The sequence below is a fragment of the Pseudorca crassidens genome, chromosome 8 (genome assembly GCF_039906515.1).
Source record: "Pseudorca crassidens isolate mPseCra1 chromosome 8, mPseCra1.hap1, whole genome shotgun sequence".
NCBI classification, from domain to species: domain Eukaryota; kingdom Metazoa; phylum Chordata; class Mammalia; order Artiodactyla; family Delphinidae; genus Pseudorca; species Pseudorca crassidens.
In genome coordinates, this window is record NC_090303.1 from 34548565 (window position 1) to 34564887 (window position 16323).

At 33.7% G+C, this 16323-nt stretch overlaps 1 protein-coding gene across 1 annotated transcript in view; it reads right to left on the bottom strand.

Moving 5' to 3' along the window:
* The window catches only part of ABCB5 (ATP binding cassette subfamily B member 5), a 113457-nt gene extending 97659 nt beyond the window's left edge, over positions 1–15798 (bottom strand). Inside the window, 6 exon segments of the mRNA XM_067745524.1 lie at positions 1257–1428; positions 1514–1705; positions 9346–9400; positions 11756–11906; positions 13569–13623; positions 15746–15798. Coding sequence (XP_067601625.1) covers positions 1257–1428; positions 1514–1705; positions 9346–9400; positions 11756–11906; positions 13569–13623; positions 15746–15798 — 678 coding nt within the window.
* Between the last annotated feature and the right edge of the window lie 525 nt (positions 15799–16323).

Here is a 16323-nt window from a genome sequence, read left to right on the forward strand (position 1 = left end):
ACAAAACCTTGTACATAGCCAGTATTCAATATGTGTTTGCCCAATTAAATTGAACTGAAGGATGCTAGAAACCATCCAGCCTGGCTTCTTTAGTCATTTAGATAATTTTGACTTTACTTGCTTCCTACTTGCAATTAGTTAACAACAATAGCAGGCTTTAGTTTCCTCACTGCTGTCCTTTTAAATTTCATTGTCCACTTCACTTCTTGGGCAGTTAAGGCTCTGATTTTAGTAACATATTGTGGGTAATCTTCCTACTGAGGGGTCCTCATTTCAAATAAGCTGGGGATGAAGATTTTGGCAAGGGTTACAAGGTCAACACTAGAAGTCACACTAAATAAAGATCTGCTGTCTATACACCCAAGTCTATTGTGAAGGAATTATTCAAACACAGAATATTTTTGTTGCTGAAAATTCTTATTTGGTTGAATTTGTATGTTGCTAGCAAATAAACTCAGCGAATTTTATGGCTTTGACTTCCATAAAGAACAACTGGTTTTGAAAATTTTTTAACTCCAAAAAAACCCCCAAACAAAACAAAACTCCATCTCTTAAGAATACACTGCGCCTCCAATCTAGGAAATGGGTATACACATTGGTAGAACTATATTGGCAGAGATATATATATTTTGCCTTGCACAAAGAGCATTGGTTTCAAAACCAGACTGTAAATAGATTAATATCTTGTAAAGAGATTAAGATTAATACAGTATAGCAGTGCTAAAAATATAATTTAAATGTAAATACAAAGTTTGTTTTAAAAAATTGAAACAGATTTACATACTACATAAAAATATACATTAGCAGACATTTTAAATGTTAATTCAGAGCTTTATAAAAATATAAACTTGAAATGGCTGACATAAAGTAGTCACATAATAGCTCAGGTGTTTACTGTTTTAGGATTGTCTCATTCTGTTCTAGTGAAATGAATTGAAACACATTTATCTGGGAATTTAGACAACACAAGGCTTTCCCAGCATTCAATGTATAACAGCATAAAGCTTTATCCATGCTATTATTTGAAACTGCATTAGGTTCTAAATGAAGTGGAATGTTTTAAAATGTTAGTAAGGTATTAAAACCAAACCTCACTGTAGCCAAATAACTTGAAGATAGAAAGGTAGTTAATATTCCTTCCTACTTTGGGACACAGGAAAAAAAAATAGAAATGCCTTCTTTTTTATACAAACTCAGTAAAATATCTAGTTCACATTCCTGCTTCCAGTTAACACTACATTAGTCATCTTGCCTACCCTAGAAAACATGGCTGCTGAAGCAATTATAAGAGGTGATGTGGACAGAGTCACCAGGGTGAGTTTCCAGCCCTTCACCAAACCAATCGCCAGGCCAGCCGAAAAAGTAGACATGTTTTGAAACAACAGAGCAATCTTGTCTCCAATACCATCATTGATTTTGTTGATGTCACTGAAACAAGAAAATAAATGCAGTTAAGTCATTTATACATCATATATGAGAACAAAGTTGATAAAATGCATATCCATCCTCTTACTCAGTCATGCGAGTATTAAGTTCACCGATGCCACAACTGTCAAACCAGCTGGTGTCCTGAGACAAAATTGAATGAAAAAACTGTTTTTGAATTCTCTTGGTCTGTCGAGCTGCAGTCATAACCCCAAAGGAAATCTGTATGTAGCCAAAAACCAAGGCAGTAACTCCTATTCCAACATAATACAGGATCAACCTGAAAAAAAGATTATTGGAAATTTTAGTGAGACTGAAGCACAACTTTTTTCCCTTGTTAACAAAAAAATGAAATCTGTCATAATATTTGATTAAGAGTATTTGGGCTAAAGCCTATAAGATAACTAAAAATAAACCACCATGAGAAAGACTGAAGTATGCTGATGTAGGAATCTAGGTAACCCTTGTAAGATGTTTAGAGTATGTCTCTCTTATACTATTAGCAAAGATTAGCATTTCAAAACATATTCGCTACTTATAGCTTCTGTCCATATTTTTAATACTTTCATTTGAAAATGTTACATTGATGTAATTATGATAGCTGTATGTGGAAAAGGAGGGTAAAGAAATGATAGTAGTCAAAAGCATTTTATAAAACTCTTTAAATACATATACTTAAAATCCAAAATTCAACTTAAGGAATTTACCCTAAGGAAATATGTACAAAGATTAATCTAAATGACTGTTCATTATAGCATTAATTATAATATATAAAATTGAAAACATTCTAAATAGCTACCAGTAGGAGACCAGATAAGAAATGTAGTCATTTCATACCAAAATCTATGGAATGCAGCAAATGCGATACTAAGGGGTACTAAGGGGAAGTAGGCCTATAAACAAGAAAAATCTCAAATAAACAATCTAGCTTAACACCTAAAGGAACTAGAAAAAGAAAACAAATGAAGCCCAAAGTCTGTAGAAGGAAGGAAATAATAAAAATCAGAGCAGAAATAAATGAAATAAAGACTAAAAAGACAATGGAAAAGATCAATGAAAAACTAAGAGCTGGTTCTTTGAAAAGATAAACGAAATGGACAGACCTTTAGCTAGACTCACTAAGAAAAAAGAGAAGGCTCAGATAAACAAAATCAGAAACAAAAGAGGAGAAATCACAAGATACCACAGAAATACAAAGGATTATAAGAGAATATAATGAACAGCTATTTGCCAACAAATTGGACAACCTAGAAGAAATGGATAAATTCTTAGAATCAGGCAACCTTTCAAATAAACAAATGGGACTACACCAAACTAAAAAGTTTTGCACAACAAAGGAAATTATCAACAAAATGAAAAGATGACCTATTGAACGGAGGAAGATATCTGCAAGTCATATATCCAATAAAGGGTTAACATCCAAAATATATAAAGAATTCATAAAAATCAACAACAAAAAAACAAACAACCCAACTAAAAAATAGGCAGAGGATCTCAGTAGACATTTTTCCAGAGAATGCATACAGATGGCCAAGAGACACATGAAAAGATGTTCAACATCACTAATCATCAGGGAAATGTAAATCAAAACCACAATGAGGGCTTCCCTGGTGGCGCAGTGGTTGAGAGTCTGCCTGCCGATGCAGGGGACACGGGTTCGTGCCCTGGTCCGGGAAGATCCCACATGCCGCGGAGTGGCTGGGCCTGTGAGCCATGGCCACTGAGCCTGCGCGTCCAGAGACCGTGCTCCGCAACGGGAGAGGCCACAACAGTGAGAGGCCCGCGTACCGCCAAAAAAAAAAAAAAAAAAAAACCCACAATGAGATATCACCTCACTTCCATCAGAATGGCTATTATACAAAGACAAGAAATAACAAGTGTTGGCGAGGTTGTGGAGAAAAGGGAACCCTTGTGCACTGCTGGTGGGAATTTAAATTGGTGAAACCACTATGGAAAACAGTATGGAGATTCCTCAAAAAATTAAGAATAGAACTATCATATGATCCAGCTATTCCAATCTGGGTATTTACCTGAAGAAGTCAAAACCACTAATTTGAAAAGATATATGCACCTCTACATTCATTACAGCATTATTTACATCCAAAAATATATAAAGCCAAGATATGAAAACAATCTAAGTGCCCACTGATGGATGAATGGCTAAAGAAGATGTGGTATACACACACACACACACACACACACACACACACACACACACACACACACACAGTGGAATACTACTCAGCCATAAAAAAGAAAAAATCTTTCCATCTGCAGCAACATGGATGGACCTTGAGGATATTATGCTAAGTGAAATAAGTCAGATGGGGATAGACAAATACTGCATGATTTCACTCATATATGGAATATTTTTAAAAAGCAAAATAAATGAACAAACAAAGCAAAAATAAAACTAACACATAGATACAGAGAACAGAGTAGTGATTACCAGAGGGGAAGGGAATGGGAAGAGGGTGAAATGGGTGAAGGGGGTCAACTGTGTGGTGATGAACGGAAACTAAACTTTTGGTGGTGAGTATGCTGTAGTATATACAGAAGTTGAATTATAATGTTCCATTATAATTATAATGAAACTTATATAACGTTATAAACCAATGTTACTTCAGTTAAAAAGAAAAAGAAATGTAATCATTTAATAAACCTATACTGGGTGTCCACTAGTATGAAGTTCTAGAAATAAATACAGTCAAGAGCAAGATAAGAAGTCCCTATTCATGAAGAGTTTACATTCCTGTGTGAGGAGACAGACAACACACAAAGAAAAAGAATTTTAGGTTGTTTTATGTGGAAAGTAAACAGGGTGATAAGTCATGGAATAACTGGTGGGTAAAGGTGAGTTGGGAGAGCTAGTGAAGATAAAAAGAGTGATTAAGAAAAATTTCTTTGAGGAAATGATATTATGGCTGGGATCCAAAAGGAGAAATGGAGCCAGCCATAAAAACGCAAGAAGAGCATTCCAGGGACAGAGAACAGCAAGTAATAAGGTCAGAGGCAGGAAAGAGCTTAGCTTGTTCCCAGAAGAAAAAAAGTCCAAAGAGTTATGAAATTATGAGGCTGGAGAATTTGGCATATCATAGGGCTCTTAGCTATGGTGCGTTGTACAGGTTTTCTTCCAAGAGAAACAGAAGACCATTTAAGCGTAGAATGTTCTTATCTATTCAACTTTTAAAAATATTAGTCTGGGTCCTCTGTGGAGAATGGATGGAGGTTACAACAAAGCAAAACAGACAGTTTACTTAGGAGGTTATTGCAGTGGTCAAGGTGAGAAGGATGGAGGCTTGGATGTAGATGGTAGAAGCTGATTGCCAAGAAGCAGACACATTCTAGATATATTTTGGAAATACAACAACAAACAAGAATTGCTAATGTAATGGATGTGAGGAATGCAGGAAGGGAAGAAAGTAAGGATAACTCCTTAGATTTTGTTTTCAGCAACTAAGTGAATGGGGTGCCATTTACAGATGTGGGAGACTGAGACAGGGACAGATTTGCAGGAGATATCAAGTGTTTTGATTAAGACATAAGTCTGACATGCATATTAAACATCAAAGCGGTTATCAAGTAAGAAGTTGAAAATGAGAGACTGAAGTGCTGGAGAGGGGTATAGGCTGGAGATGGAAATTTGAAAGTCACCAGCTTACAGGTGGCAATGAAAACAAAGTATTGGCTGAGATCATCCACAGAGACACAGAATAAAGTATAGATAAAAAAGAGGACAAAGGACTGAGCTCAGGGACTCTCCAAACATGGTAGAGTTTAAGATGAAGGCAAAGAGCCAGTAAAGAAAGCTGAGAAGTGGCCAATGAGGTAGTTGGAAATCCAGGAGAGTAAAGTACCAAGAAAAGCACAGAGGACCATACACTTGAGTCTCATTATTCCCAGATTCTGTGTTGGCAAATGTGCCTGCTCAATGAAATTTATTTGTAATCAAAAATCAATTTTTTTTGTTTTCATTGTTATTTATGGACATGTGTAGAGTGGCAAAAATTTTGAGTTACCCAACACAGGTACTCCCAGCTCAGGCTGAACAAGGCAACACTCTGCTTTTTTGTTTGTGCCCTCATACTGTAAACAAGTGTCATTTTTGTCATCTAGGTAGTGGCAAGTTTTTCTAATTTTTGTGCCTTTTGTTGATGTTTTCACTGTTTAAAACGACTCTCAAGAAGCATGCTGAAATGCTGTCTAGTGTTCCTAAGTCCAAGGAAGCAGTGATGTGCCCTATGGCACATGAAAATACATGTGTTAGTTAAGCGTCGTTCAGACATGAGTTATAGTGCTGTTGACCGTGACTTCAATGATAATCGATTGATGAAAATGTTGTGACTGGAGGTTCACAGAAACCAGGAAGCAATGGTTCAGTATTTGCTTATTCAGTGTTCATGATGACTTTAATAGAACATAATTATTACAATAACAATAATTGACTGTTTTCTAATAAGAGGGACTGTTCAAGGACAGCATAGAACACTATAGGTTTAATAGAAATCTTACTGAACTTTTTTTAATGTTGTGGGGAAAATGTTTGCAATATTGTAAGAGAAAACTGGGTTAAAGATCAAATGCAAAGGAGAAAATAAAGACTTGTACACCGAAAACTACAAAATATTGTTGGCAGAAATTAAGGAAGATCTGAATAAATGAATTGGAAGACTCAATGTTGTTAAGATGACAATCTGCCCAAATTAATCTATAGATTCAATTAATCCCTGTCAAAATCCCAGCAGGCTATTTTGCAGAATTTGAAGAGTAATCCCAAAATATGTGTAGAAATATATGTGGAAATGAAATGTCTAAAAAGAAGATTGAAGTTGGGGGACTTTCATTTCCTGATTTTTAAAAATTTATTTATTTATTTATTTAAACTCTAAAACTATAGTAATCAAGGCAGTGTGATACCAGCATAAGGATAGACTGTCAATAAATGCAACAAAAATGAGAGAACAGAAGCTAGCCCTTACATTTATGGGCATGTGATTTTTAGCAAAGGTGCCAAGGCAATTCAATGTAGAAAAAATAGTTTTTTCAAGAAACAGTCTTGGGACAAATGAAAAAAAGAAGTGCAAAGAAGAAGTGAGGCCCTTACCTCACAACAGTCACAAAAATGAACTCAAAATGGATCATAGACCTAAGTGTCTGAGCTAAAATGTTGAAATTCTAGAAGAAAATGTAGACGAGAATCTTCACGATCCTATGCAAAGAATTCTTAAATCCAAAAGGAAAATCCATAAAATAAACACCTGGTAAACTGTACCTAATCAAAATTTAAAACTTTTCTGTTTCAAAAGAAATCTTTAAGAAACTGAAAAGACTAGCCACACATTAGGAGAAAATATATGCCAATCATATATCTTACAAAGAACTTGTATCTAGAATTTACAAAGAACTTTCAGAATTCAACATTAAGACAAACAACACAATAAAATAGGCAAAATATCTGAATATGCGCTTCACCAAAGAAATATATGAATGCTTAAAAAGTAAATAAAAAAATGCTCATTAGGGAAATGCAAATTAAAGTCACAATACGATACCACGTCATACCTACACAATAGCTATAATAAAAAAGACAATAACAAGTGTTGGTGAAGATGTGGAGAAACTGGAACACTTACACATTGTGGTGGGAAAGTAAAATGATATATCCACTTTGGAAAACAGTTTGGCAGTTTCTTAAAAGGTAAACATAAACTTACCATGTGACCCAGCAATTCTACTCCTAGGTATCTAACCAAGAGAAATAAAAACATATGTCCACACAAAGATTTATATATCAATGTTCATAGATTCATTATTTTTAAATAGCAAAGAAATGGGAACACTCCAGAAATCCATCATCTGGTGAACAGATAAACAAAATATGATATATCCTTGCAATGGATTACTATTAAGCAATAAAAAGGAATAAACTACTGATTTACATCATAACATGGATGAACCTCGAAATCATTACATTTAATAAAAGAAGCCAGGTGCAAAACCCTACATGTATGTTTCCAAGCACACGTAATGTCTAAAAAATGCAAAGCTTTAAAGATAGCAGATAAGAAGTTGCTTGGGTCTGGGGTGGAAATGGGGATTGATTGCAAAGGAGGAATCTTATTTTCAGAATAATTGTTTGATAAGTAAGACAAAGGCACAGACAACATTAAAACATTAAAATTACAGAAAACCATAAGTCATTGTATTTGGAAAATAGGTAAAATAAAATTTTTCAGTTCTTGATTATTATAGATGTAAGAGGTATTATCTTATCCCCACCAAAAAAGTTATATAAAACAAGGTTTCCCAGAAATGTGTTCATCAAAACACTAGCTCAGCAGGATGTTTAGTTTCCATAGTCAAACAGGTTTGGAAAGCTTTGATTAAATTTAGCCTTAAGTATGCTTATCTGTCCTAAGTGTATCCAAAGAGGCTGTCATATACAGTGTTTTCTGAACCATTTTGACTATGGAACCCTCCTTCACCATATACCTCAAATATTTCCAAAACAGTACACTGGTTTGAGAAACAACAGCATAACAAATACAACATTATAAATGTTAAGAATGTTTCCTTATAAGTTTAGTAATCTCTTAATAACCATACATAGATTACATAGACATACCTTATTCTCCCTTTTATTATCTGTTTTTAAGATAGATGCCCCTATTTTTAAAAGTTCCAAACATTTTTGTAAGAAACTCATACTTAATGATTGTAACATCAGAACCCTGCTTTAATATTGTAAGACTAGAATTCAGTAGAAGAAAGTTCCTGGATCCTAATCAGGAATTTTTAAAAGATGCAACATAAATACACTTTATGTAAAAAGTGCTAAAAAATAGAAAATTTCCCTCAAAGAAAGTTGAGACTACAGCAAAGCACAACTTGAGGCAGCATTATTCACACTGTAGTCCAGAGCAGCACTGTCCAATAGAATGTTCTGTGATGAAGAAAATGTTCCATATTTGTGCTGTACAATATGGCAGCCAGCCATATGTGACTTGAGCACTTGGCAAGTGACTGAGAATGAGAAACTGAATTTTAAATTTTATCTAATTTTAATTAATTGAAGATTAAGTAGTCACATGAGGCTGTGGCTAACAGTGTGGAAGGTCAAGAATTATGGCCCAGAGGGTGTCACTACAATGTGATGGATGTCTCTTGGGGTTGCGTAGGATGGAGGCTTCATTTTTTGGGGAAAAGATTAAGAGATCACTTAGGTCTGATAAGACTCTGTTAGTTTCAGTGAGACACTACTGAAATCCAGCGAATATACTCAGTAAGTTTGCACAAACTCAACACATGTGACAGAGGAAAGCATATTGCTTAACATACAAGCCTACAAAAACAAAATGTCCCTATAAATTATCTATTTCAGACTTTACAATTAGTAGTCTGAATACAACTTTACTATAATAGTCTGAATAATTAGTCTCCAAAATTAGCCTGAGTAAAACTTTACTCTTTTTATTTATTTTTTTATTTTACTATTTGTTGCACACATCTTCCTGGCTTTTAAAGTTTACAGAAGTGGCATTTTTTCTGTAAGTTTTGTAAGAAAAAAATTTTAAAAAGGAAAAAGTAGTAACTTAACCTCTAGGTTATGTACCTTCAGTCCTAGGAAACAAAATTTATATAAAAATGCAAATCCCAAAACAACATTTCTATTGATGTCAATTTTGTCAAAACTGAAAGCATATGAACTTATATACCTTTCAAGTAGGAGAAAAAATTATAGTTACACAATTATAATTGTGTAATTATATTTTCTATACCAAACAAAAGAAGAGGACATGTTTGCTTTACTCATTTATATGCAATATTAATGATCAGACAAACATTTCAGTTTTCTTCCTTATAAATATTGAATAAAGCAGCATGCAATGAATATGATATTAACATTTCATTTGGACTTACACAATCATATCTTCATTCATCTTCTCTTGAGACTGAGTACAGTTCCAATAATTTGCTGTAAAAAAGTTTTTTTAATTATAAAGGAAATTAATAAACTTATAATTGGCCATGATGTCTTTTATACATAGCCCTCCAAACCAAATATGGTCCCTTCTCAAGAAAATGGACTTAATGACTACACACTGGTTAATGATCATCTTATTTTCTATTCTTTAACCTAAAATTTGAAATTGTTCTCTCTGGTCTCAAGAAGCACACATGCAACATGAAAAATTATAAGGAAATATTAACCATGTAGCTCATAAGTGGAAAGAATTCTTTAGGACATCTCTGATTTCAGGTAACAGGTACGTAAGTAATAGTAATAGAATTTTCCTTTCCTGTCAAAATTATGCATTTAGAATTCAGTTTGAGATACTCCAGGGAGTAATTTAGAAAGTCCAAGAAAAGCAAGAACACAAATGAAAGTTGTAGAGGTAGGAGTCACAAGAAAAATTTAAAAGAAGCTCATCGAAATTTGTTGGGTATAACAAGGATAGCAACATCATAAAATGGTATTTAAATAATCCTTGGTTTACCAGTTTGCCATGTAAACTTTTCTATATATATTCTAGCAAAATCTACTTCATACATTAATTAGTATACCAAGGTTGTAATTTTACCAGAAGCACAAAACAGTGGTTGATATCAACTATCATAATTTTCTTTCTTAAATAGCCATAATAAACATTTGTAATAAATTGCAGACAACATGTTCTTCGTATCTTACATAACCACAGTATCATCACATATGATGATGTCTATGATCTTTATTTATGTGCAAACAATCATTTTTCCTTTATTCCATTTTTGGAATTGTGGCAGGAAGCACTTTTAAAGCAGCTTATTACAAATATCAGAATTGACATAGAAGTATTGACATAGAATTGACATATAAAACTCAGTAGAAAGTTTTAATGAAATTTAACTGAGTTAATAAAGAGAATACATATTGTTTCTAAAAGTAGTTCCTACAGTCACACTAAAATGACATAATGTCATTTTGGAGATTATATTAATAGACGTAGAATGTGCGAAAGTTCGGTGCTGGCATAAAAATGGGCCTGTGATCAATATGATAGTTACTATTCATATTTTCAATGGTAGGAGCAAAAAAATCTTCCTCTATTATTCTTTAGAAAACAAATGCTAGAAGGTTGATGACATATGCCTTAATATCTCCACTTCTCTTTAATAATATGTTATACCAGTAATATCCATACATTTATCTAAATCTTTATCAACCTCTTTATGTGTTCATTACATTTGAAAAAACACACAATGAAACTCGAGAAACATGGAGAAGGCTTAAACAAAAACAAAATTAAAATTCAGTAATATCAGTCAGGTATGTATTGACTATTCTATCTAAAACTGACAAAGCAATTAATTATAGAGCAAACCTAACCAAAGGAGTACTCCTAAACAGACTGCCTTAGGTTGCTAGGTTTATTCTTTCTCCCTCCTGCCCTCCTTCCCTCCCTCCCTCCTTCCCTTTCTTCACTCACTCATTCACAGAGAGAGAGAGAGAGAGAGAGAGAGAGAGAGAGAGAGAGAGAGACATATTTGGCAATCAATAAATATCTGCTCAATGAATTGGCAGTTCCATTTGTTTAACAAAGTGGCATCGTTACCTTCTGTCATTAAAATATCAAAAAATTAATAACTGTGTAGACAGGAAGACACATGGAAGATGGAAGCTATGGATTTATTCACGTAAACAAGACTAGGGCATTTGAAAAATTAGGCTTTGGGTGGGAAATAAGAGGGTATGAATTAGTATTTAAAGTCAAATAGGGGGCTTCCCTGGTGGCGCAGTGGTTGAGAGTCCACCAGTGGTTGAGATGCAGGGGACACGGGTTCATGCCCGGGTCCGGGAAGATCCCACATGCCGCGGAGCTGCTGGGCCCGTAAGCCATGGCCGCTGAGCCTGCGCGTCCCGAGCCTGTGCTCTGCAGTGGGAGAGGTCATAACAGTGAGAGGCCCGCGTACCGCAAAAAAAGAAAAGAAGTCAGATAGGGCACAGATGGTCTCCAGCCTGCCAACTCACCTTACAGATTTTGGACTTGCCAGCTTCCATAATTGTGTGAACCAATTTCTTAAAATCTGTCTCTCTCTTCCTCTCTCTCTACATAAACACACACACACACACACACACACAAACACACATTGTATTGGTTCTGTTTCTTTGAAGAATTTTGACAAATACAGATTTTGGTTCTTTGGTCCCTGGCAATACAGAAGAATAAATGACTTAAATGTTATATAGATATTGTTTGACAAGAAAATAATCTGTATTATGAGTTTAATGTTTGTTTTATTTAATGCTTTTGAGTCCCTAGCAATATAGAAAAGTAAATATTGTACTCACTTGTGTTGGTTTTGACTAGACATCCACTGATAAGGCTGTCACTCATTTCTCCTAAAATCAGTGACATTACAGGAAGACAGGCCCCATTTACTAGTGATGCTAGTAATCCTAGGATCATGAGTGTGATGTCCAGTCCATCAGCAAAGTGAAACTGAGGAAAACAAATAAAACATGGTAGCATGACAGCTGTTAAAAACAAACACCAAAAACCAACCTACAGTTTTTGCCATCAAGTAAATGTTATTTTACAAATTAAGAGGCCAAATAAATGTATAAGATCATGGATAAGTATTTATATATTAAGTAAAAAAAAGCCCCTGATCTTTAGGATTTACAATGTACTCTGGAGAAACTATTGACAAATAAGGTAGAAAAATCAGTACAAATTGTAGATCTGTGACACAAGTCAGGTCAGTTGTGCATATAAATCAGAAACTTCCTTCCATTTGGTTGATTCTTAAATAAATTATGATATTTGAAAAGTCTGTAATGACAATATCTTGGCTTAATGAAATATCTTGCCTTATGAAAGTTGATCTTCAAATTTTCAGTGCCCTAGGTGTATCAACGTAACATCAATGACACAACTAAGTGCAGAGAACAGTAACTATCTAGTAAAAATTAGTTCACCAAATGTAATGAATCATATTTTTCATCCTTATTTTAAATTCCTCAAATTTTTTGTATCCAGGACAACATCTATCCTGTAAGTAAGGGTCTATGATAATTTTAAGGTTGTTTGGAATGAGAAAGGAATGCCTGAAAGTCAAATAGTAAACGCTTTGTATTCTATGCTATAATGGGTCCCTACAGCACTATTCCAAAACCAAAACATGAACAAAACTTGAAAAAGTGGATTACTTATCTTACTGAGAGAGGTCAAGATAAAACATATAAGGTATTGAAATAAAATTAGATTTGAATAGCAGCAAAAGGAACTTAGTACATATTTTATGAATGGATATTGAGAAAATTTCATGTTTTTCCATTCACTCATGCAATAGCTAATAAATATTTATGGAGTAACTGCCATAGCATTGTACTCAGTACTACAGACCATAAAAAGGTATCTGCTCCTCCACCTTCCCCTAGAATAGTGTGTTATCTCCTTGATAAAGCTTGTCATGCTCTGCTACTTTCCAAGTTTTTAAATTTTTGACTTTTGAAAAAACAGGCACTGCTGCCTATGTATTTCTAATGACAATGACAACCAGGCTGACATAGAGATTAGGGTCAGTGGAGGTGATGTTTTAGGAACACGTCTGAAAATGTTCCTTGAACATAGTCCCAAAGAATTGTGCTGCCACACTTTTTGATGCATAGGATTTATAAAATATTTATGTAATTTTTTTTATTTTAAAAGGATTTATAACATTTTAAAAATAATAAAAGCAACTCATTTCAATGTATTATCATTGGAAAGTACTGAAATGTAAACATACAATAGCAAGAGTCACTCATAATTCCCCACTACTGAGAAATAACCTCTGATAACATTTATGCAGCACACACACACACACACACACTTGCCTGCGCACACATACACACATATACATGCTTTTTTGGGCAAAATTGGATCATTGTATGGATATTATGTTATTTTTATTATCTCTTATTGTGCAACTTATGGGTTATTTATATATATTGATATTTTTCCTATTGGAAATAATAGTTTGATGAATTCTTTTCTTAAAATTCCCCTTTTCCCCAAATAGATGTAAATTATCAAACAAAAACAATCATTCTATGCACTCCTGACAATTCTCTAAAATTTTCTGATACATAGACATATTTTCTAACTAATTTCACTAACTTTCTCAATAGGTCCAACAACTTGCTGTCTTACTTTGGGCAGTTCTTGCAGTTTTCTGGAAAACAAATGTTTACAATGGAAGGATTACCATGTGAATATAATTTGCAAAAATTTTTAATTAAAATTGTGTTGAAGTGTCAAATTTCACTCATTGGTAACCAGTTTATATCAACACTGACATTTTAAAAGCAAACTTAATGACAGACTACAAAGATTTTTAGTATAATCACTGGGAAAGTTTAAGTCATCACTGGTTGTCTCTACATTATTTAGGTAACAACTGAAGACACACATCTGGAGTAGAATTTTTTTTTTATTGTGATAAAAGACACATAACATAGAACTTACCATCTTAACTATTTTTAAGTGTGTAGTTCAGTGGTATTAAGTACAATCGCACCGTTGTGCTACCTTCACCATCACCCACCCATAGAACTCTCATCTTGCCAAACTGAAACTCTATACCCATTAAATAACTCCTCCCCCATAGCCATTGGCAATCACCATTGTACTTTCTGTCTCTAGGAATCTGACTTCTATAGGTACTTCATTTTAGTGGAATCATACAGTATTTTGTTTTTTTTCTGAAGGGCTTATCTTGCTTAGCATAATGTCTTCAAGTTTTATCCATGTTGTAGCACATGTCAGAATTTTCCTCCTTTTTAAGGCTGAATACTATTCCATTGTGTGTGTGTATATATATATCCCACACTTTGTTCATTCATTCACCAGCAATGAACACTTAGGTTTCTTCTACTTTTTGGCTATTGTGAATAACGCTGCTATGAATATGGGTATACAAATATCTCTCTAAGTCCTTGTTTTCAATTCTTTTGTATCCAAGAGTAGAAAAGCTGGATCATGTGGTAATTCTATTTTTAATTTCTTGAGGAATCACCGTACTGTTTTCCATAGTAGCTGCATCATTTTACATTCCCACCAACCCTGCACAAGTGTTCCAATTTCTCTATATCCTCAACAACACTTCGTATTTTCTGTTTTATTTTATTACTATTTTTTTAATAGTAGCCTTCCTAATGGGTATGAGGTGGTAGATTAGAATTTTCAAACCCTTTGTAACAAATTACTCAAGAGCAACTGAGAGGTTTAAATGAAAGAAGTTCTATTAAACACACATTAAACAAATGTACTGAGAATTTTGTCCCCCATTGAAAATTTCATTTCTTAGCTCACATTTCAAGGAGTTCCAGATGAAGAATGTAAATTTTTGTCCATTGATTTCAGAGAAATCTGTAATCTGTCAATTACACACACACACACACACACACACACACATAAGATTATGAAACTTTAAAAGAAGGGTGGAGGGGATCAGATTAAATTTTCCAAGAGAGACGTCACAGAAGGATGAACTTCCAAGTCTTTTCTTCAGCTTTATAACATATTGTTCTGGTGGCTTTGATAAATGACAAGTCACTTAATTTTATTCCATCTGAAGTTAATAATTTACTTATGTATTGGGCCAGCTTTCTCTGAGATGATTCATAGATGACAAAAAAATATTCCTTCAAGATTATAAAGGCTACAACCCTTTCTCCCTACCCAGATGTGGATTTTAAAGCTTAAGACCTAGTAAGTTATCTTGTTTTGATAAATTTTGTTTCAGGAATATTAAATAACTAGTGATCTAGAGGGGTTCACTACCGTTTTACAGTTTATACATCAAAATGTAACACAATTATTATGGTAAAAGTGGAAATTAAAGATTTTAAATCATTTCCATTTTAAATCTCTAAATTAATGAATTATAGGTGTAGGAAATTTTATAACACACATACGAACACACACACAGACACTATTTACTGAAAAAATAATCAGAATCCAATATTTTGTTATGTACCACATGGAATGAAGGATTCATGGAGAATTAAAATATAAATATTCAAGTATTTTCTCTCTATATGCTGGTAGACTATAAGAAATTCAGAAGAATAAATATCTGAAGTAAATACTAAATCAGTAAATCCTGTAGCTATTACACTTCCTAAATTTACTATTAAGCCACTTATAACACTGATTATGTTGAAGTCCAGCAAAATGCAAACAGCCCTGCTATTTTTGGAAAAAAACTATAAACATTTTTGCTACAGTTGAGAAAAGGGTAAGGTGTATTTGAAGTTGCAGAACAGTTTTTGTAGAATTTAGGCAAAGCTTACCTATTTCTCTGATAATTTTCTTGCATTTCTTCAACTCTTTCAGAATTTGCCATCTTATTTACAATGTAACTCTTCTAAAATAAAATATTAACAAGTATATCATGATGATGTGAATTTTTATCACTTAGTCGATATAAAGCATTCTTTACATCCCTAACAGCTTCTAAAAAAGCATGCTTCTGAATTTCACTCTGCCCCCACCACCCCCAACTCCAAATAAAGTTTCTGGTTACCAAACTCACCAACTCAGAGTTTTTTATGAATTTATAACTTCTTTGCTTAACTCTGGGCTTAGATTTGGAGCTAATAAAATTCTAGAAATGGAATAAAAGGAGGAAATCCAGACTCCATGAACAATGCATGTTTTCCCAGAATGTTAAGATTTTATTCCTACTCTGACCCTGATTTTATTGTTACTGATGAAAATCTTTAAATTAACTATTGCTTAGTTTTCTCTGTAAAAAAACTGATGCAGTAGTTTCTGTTAGCCAGCAGCTTGAAGGACTAAGGTTTTTAGTTCACCAAATATAAGGCAGTTAGAGCTTCTATCATATATGAATTAACCGCTCTTAAAAATT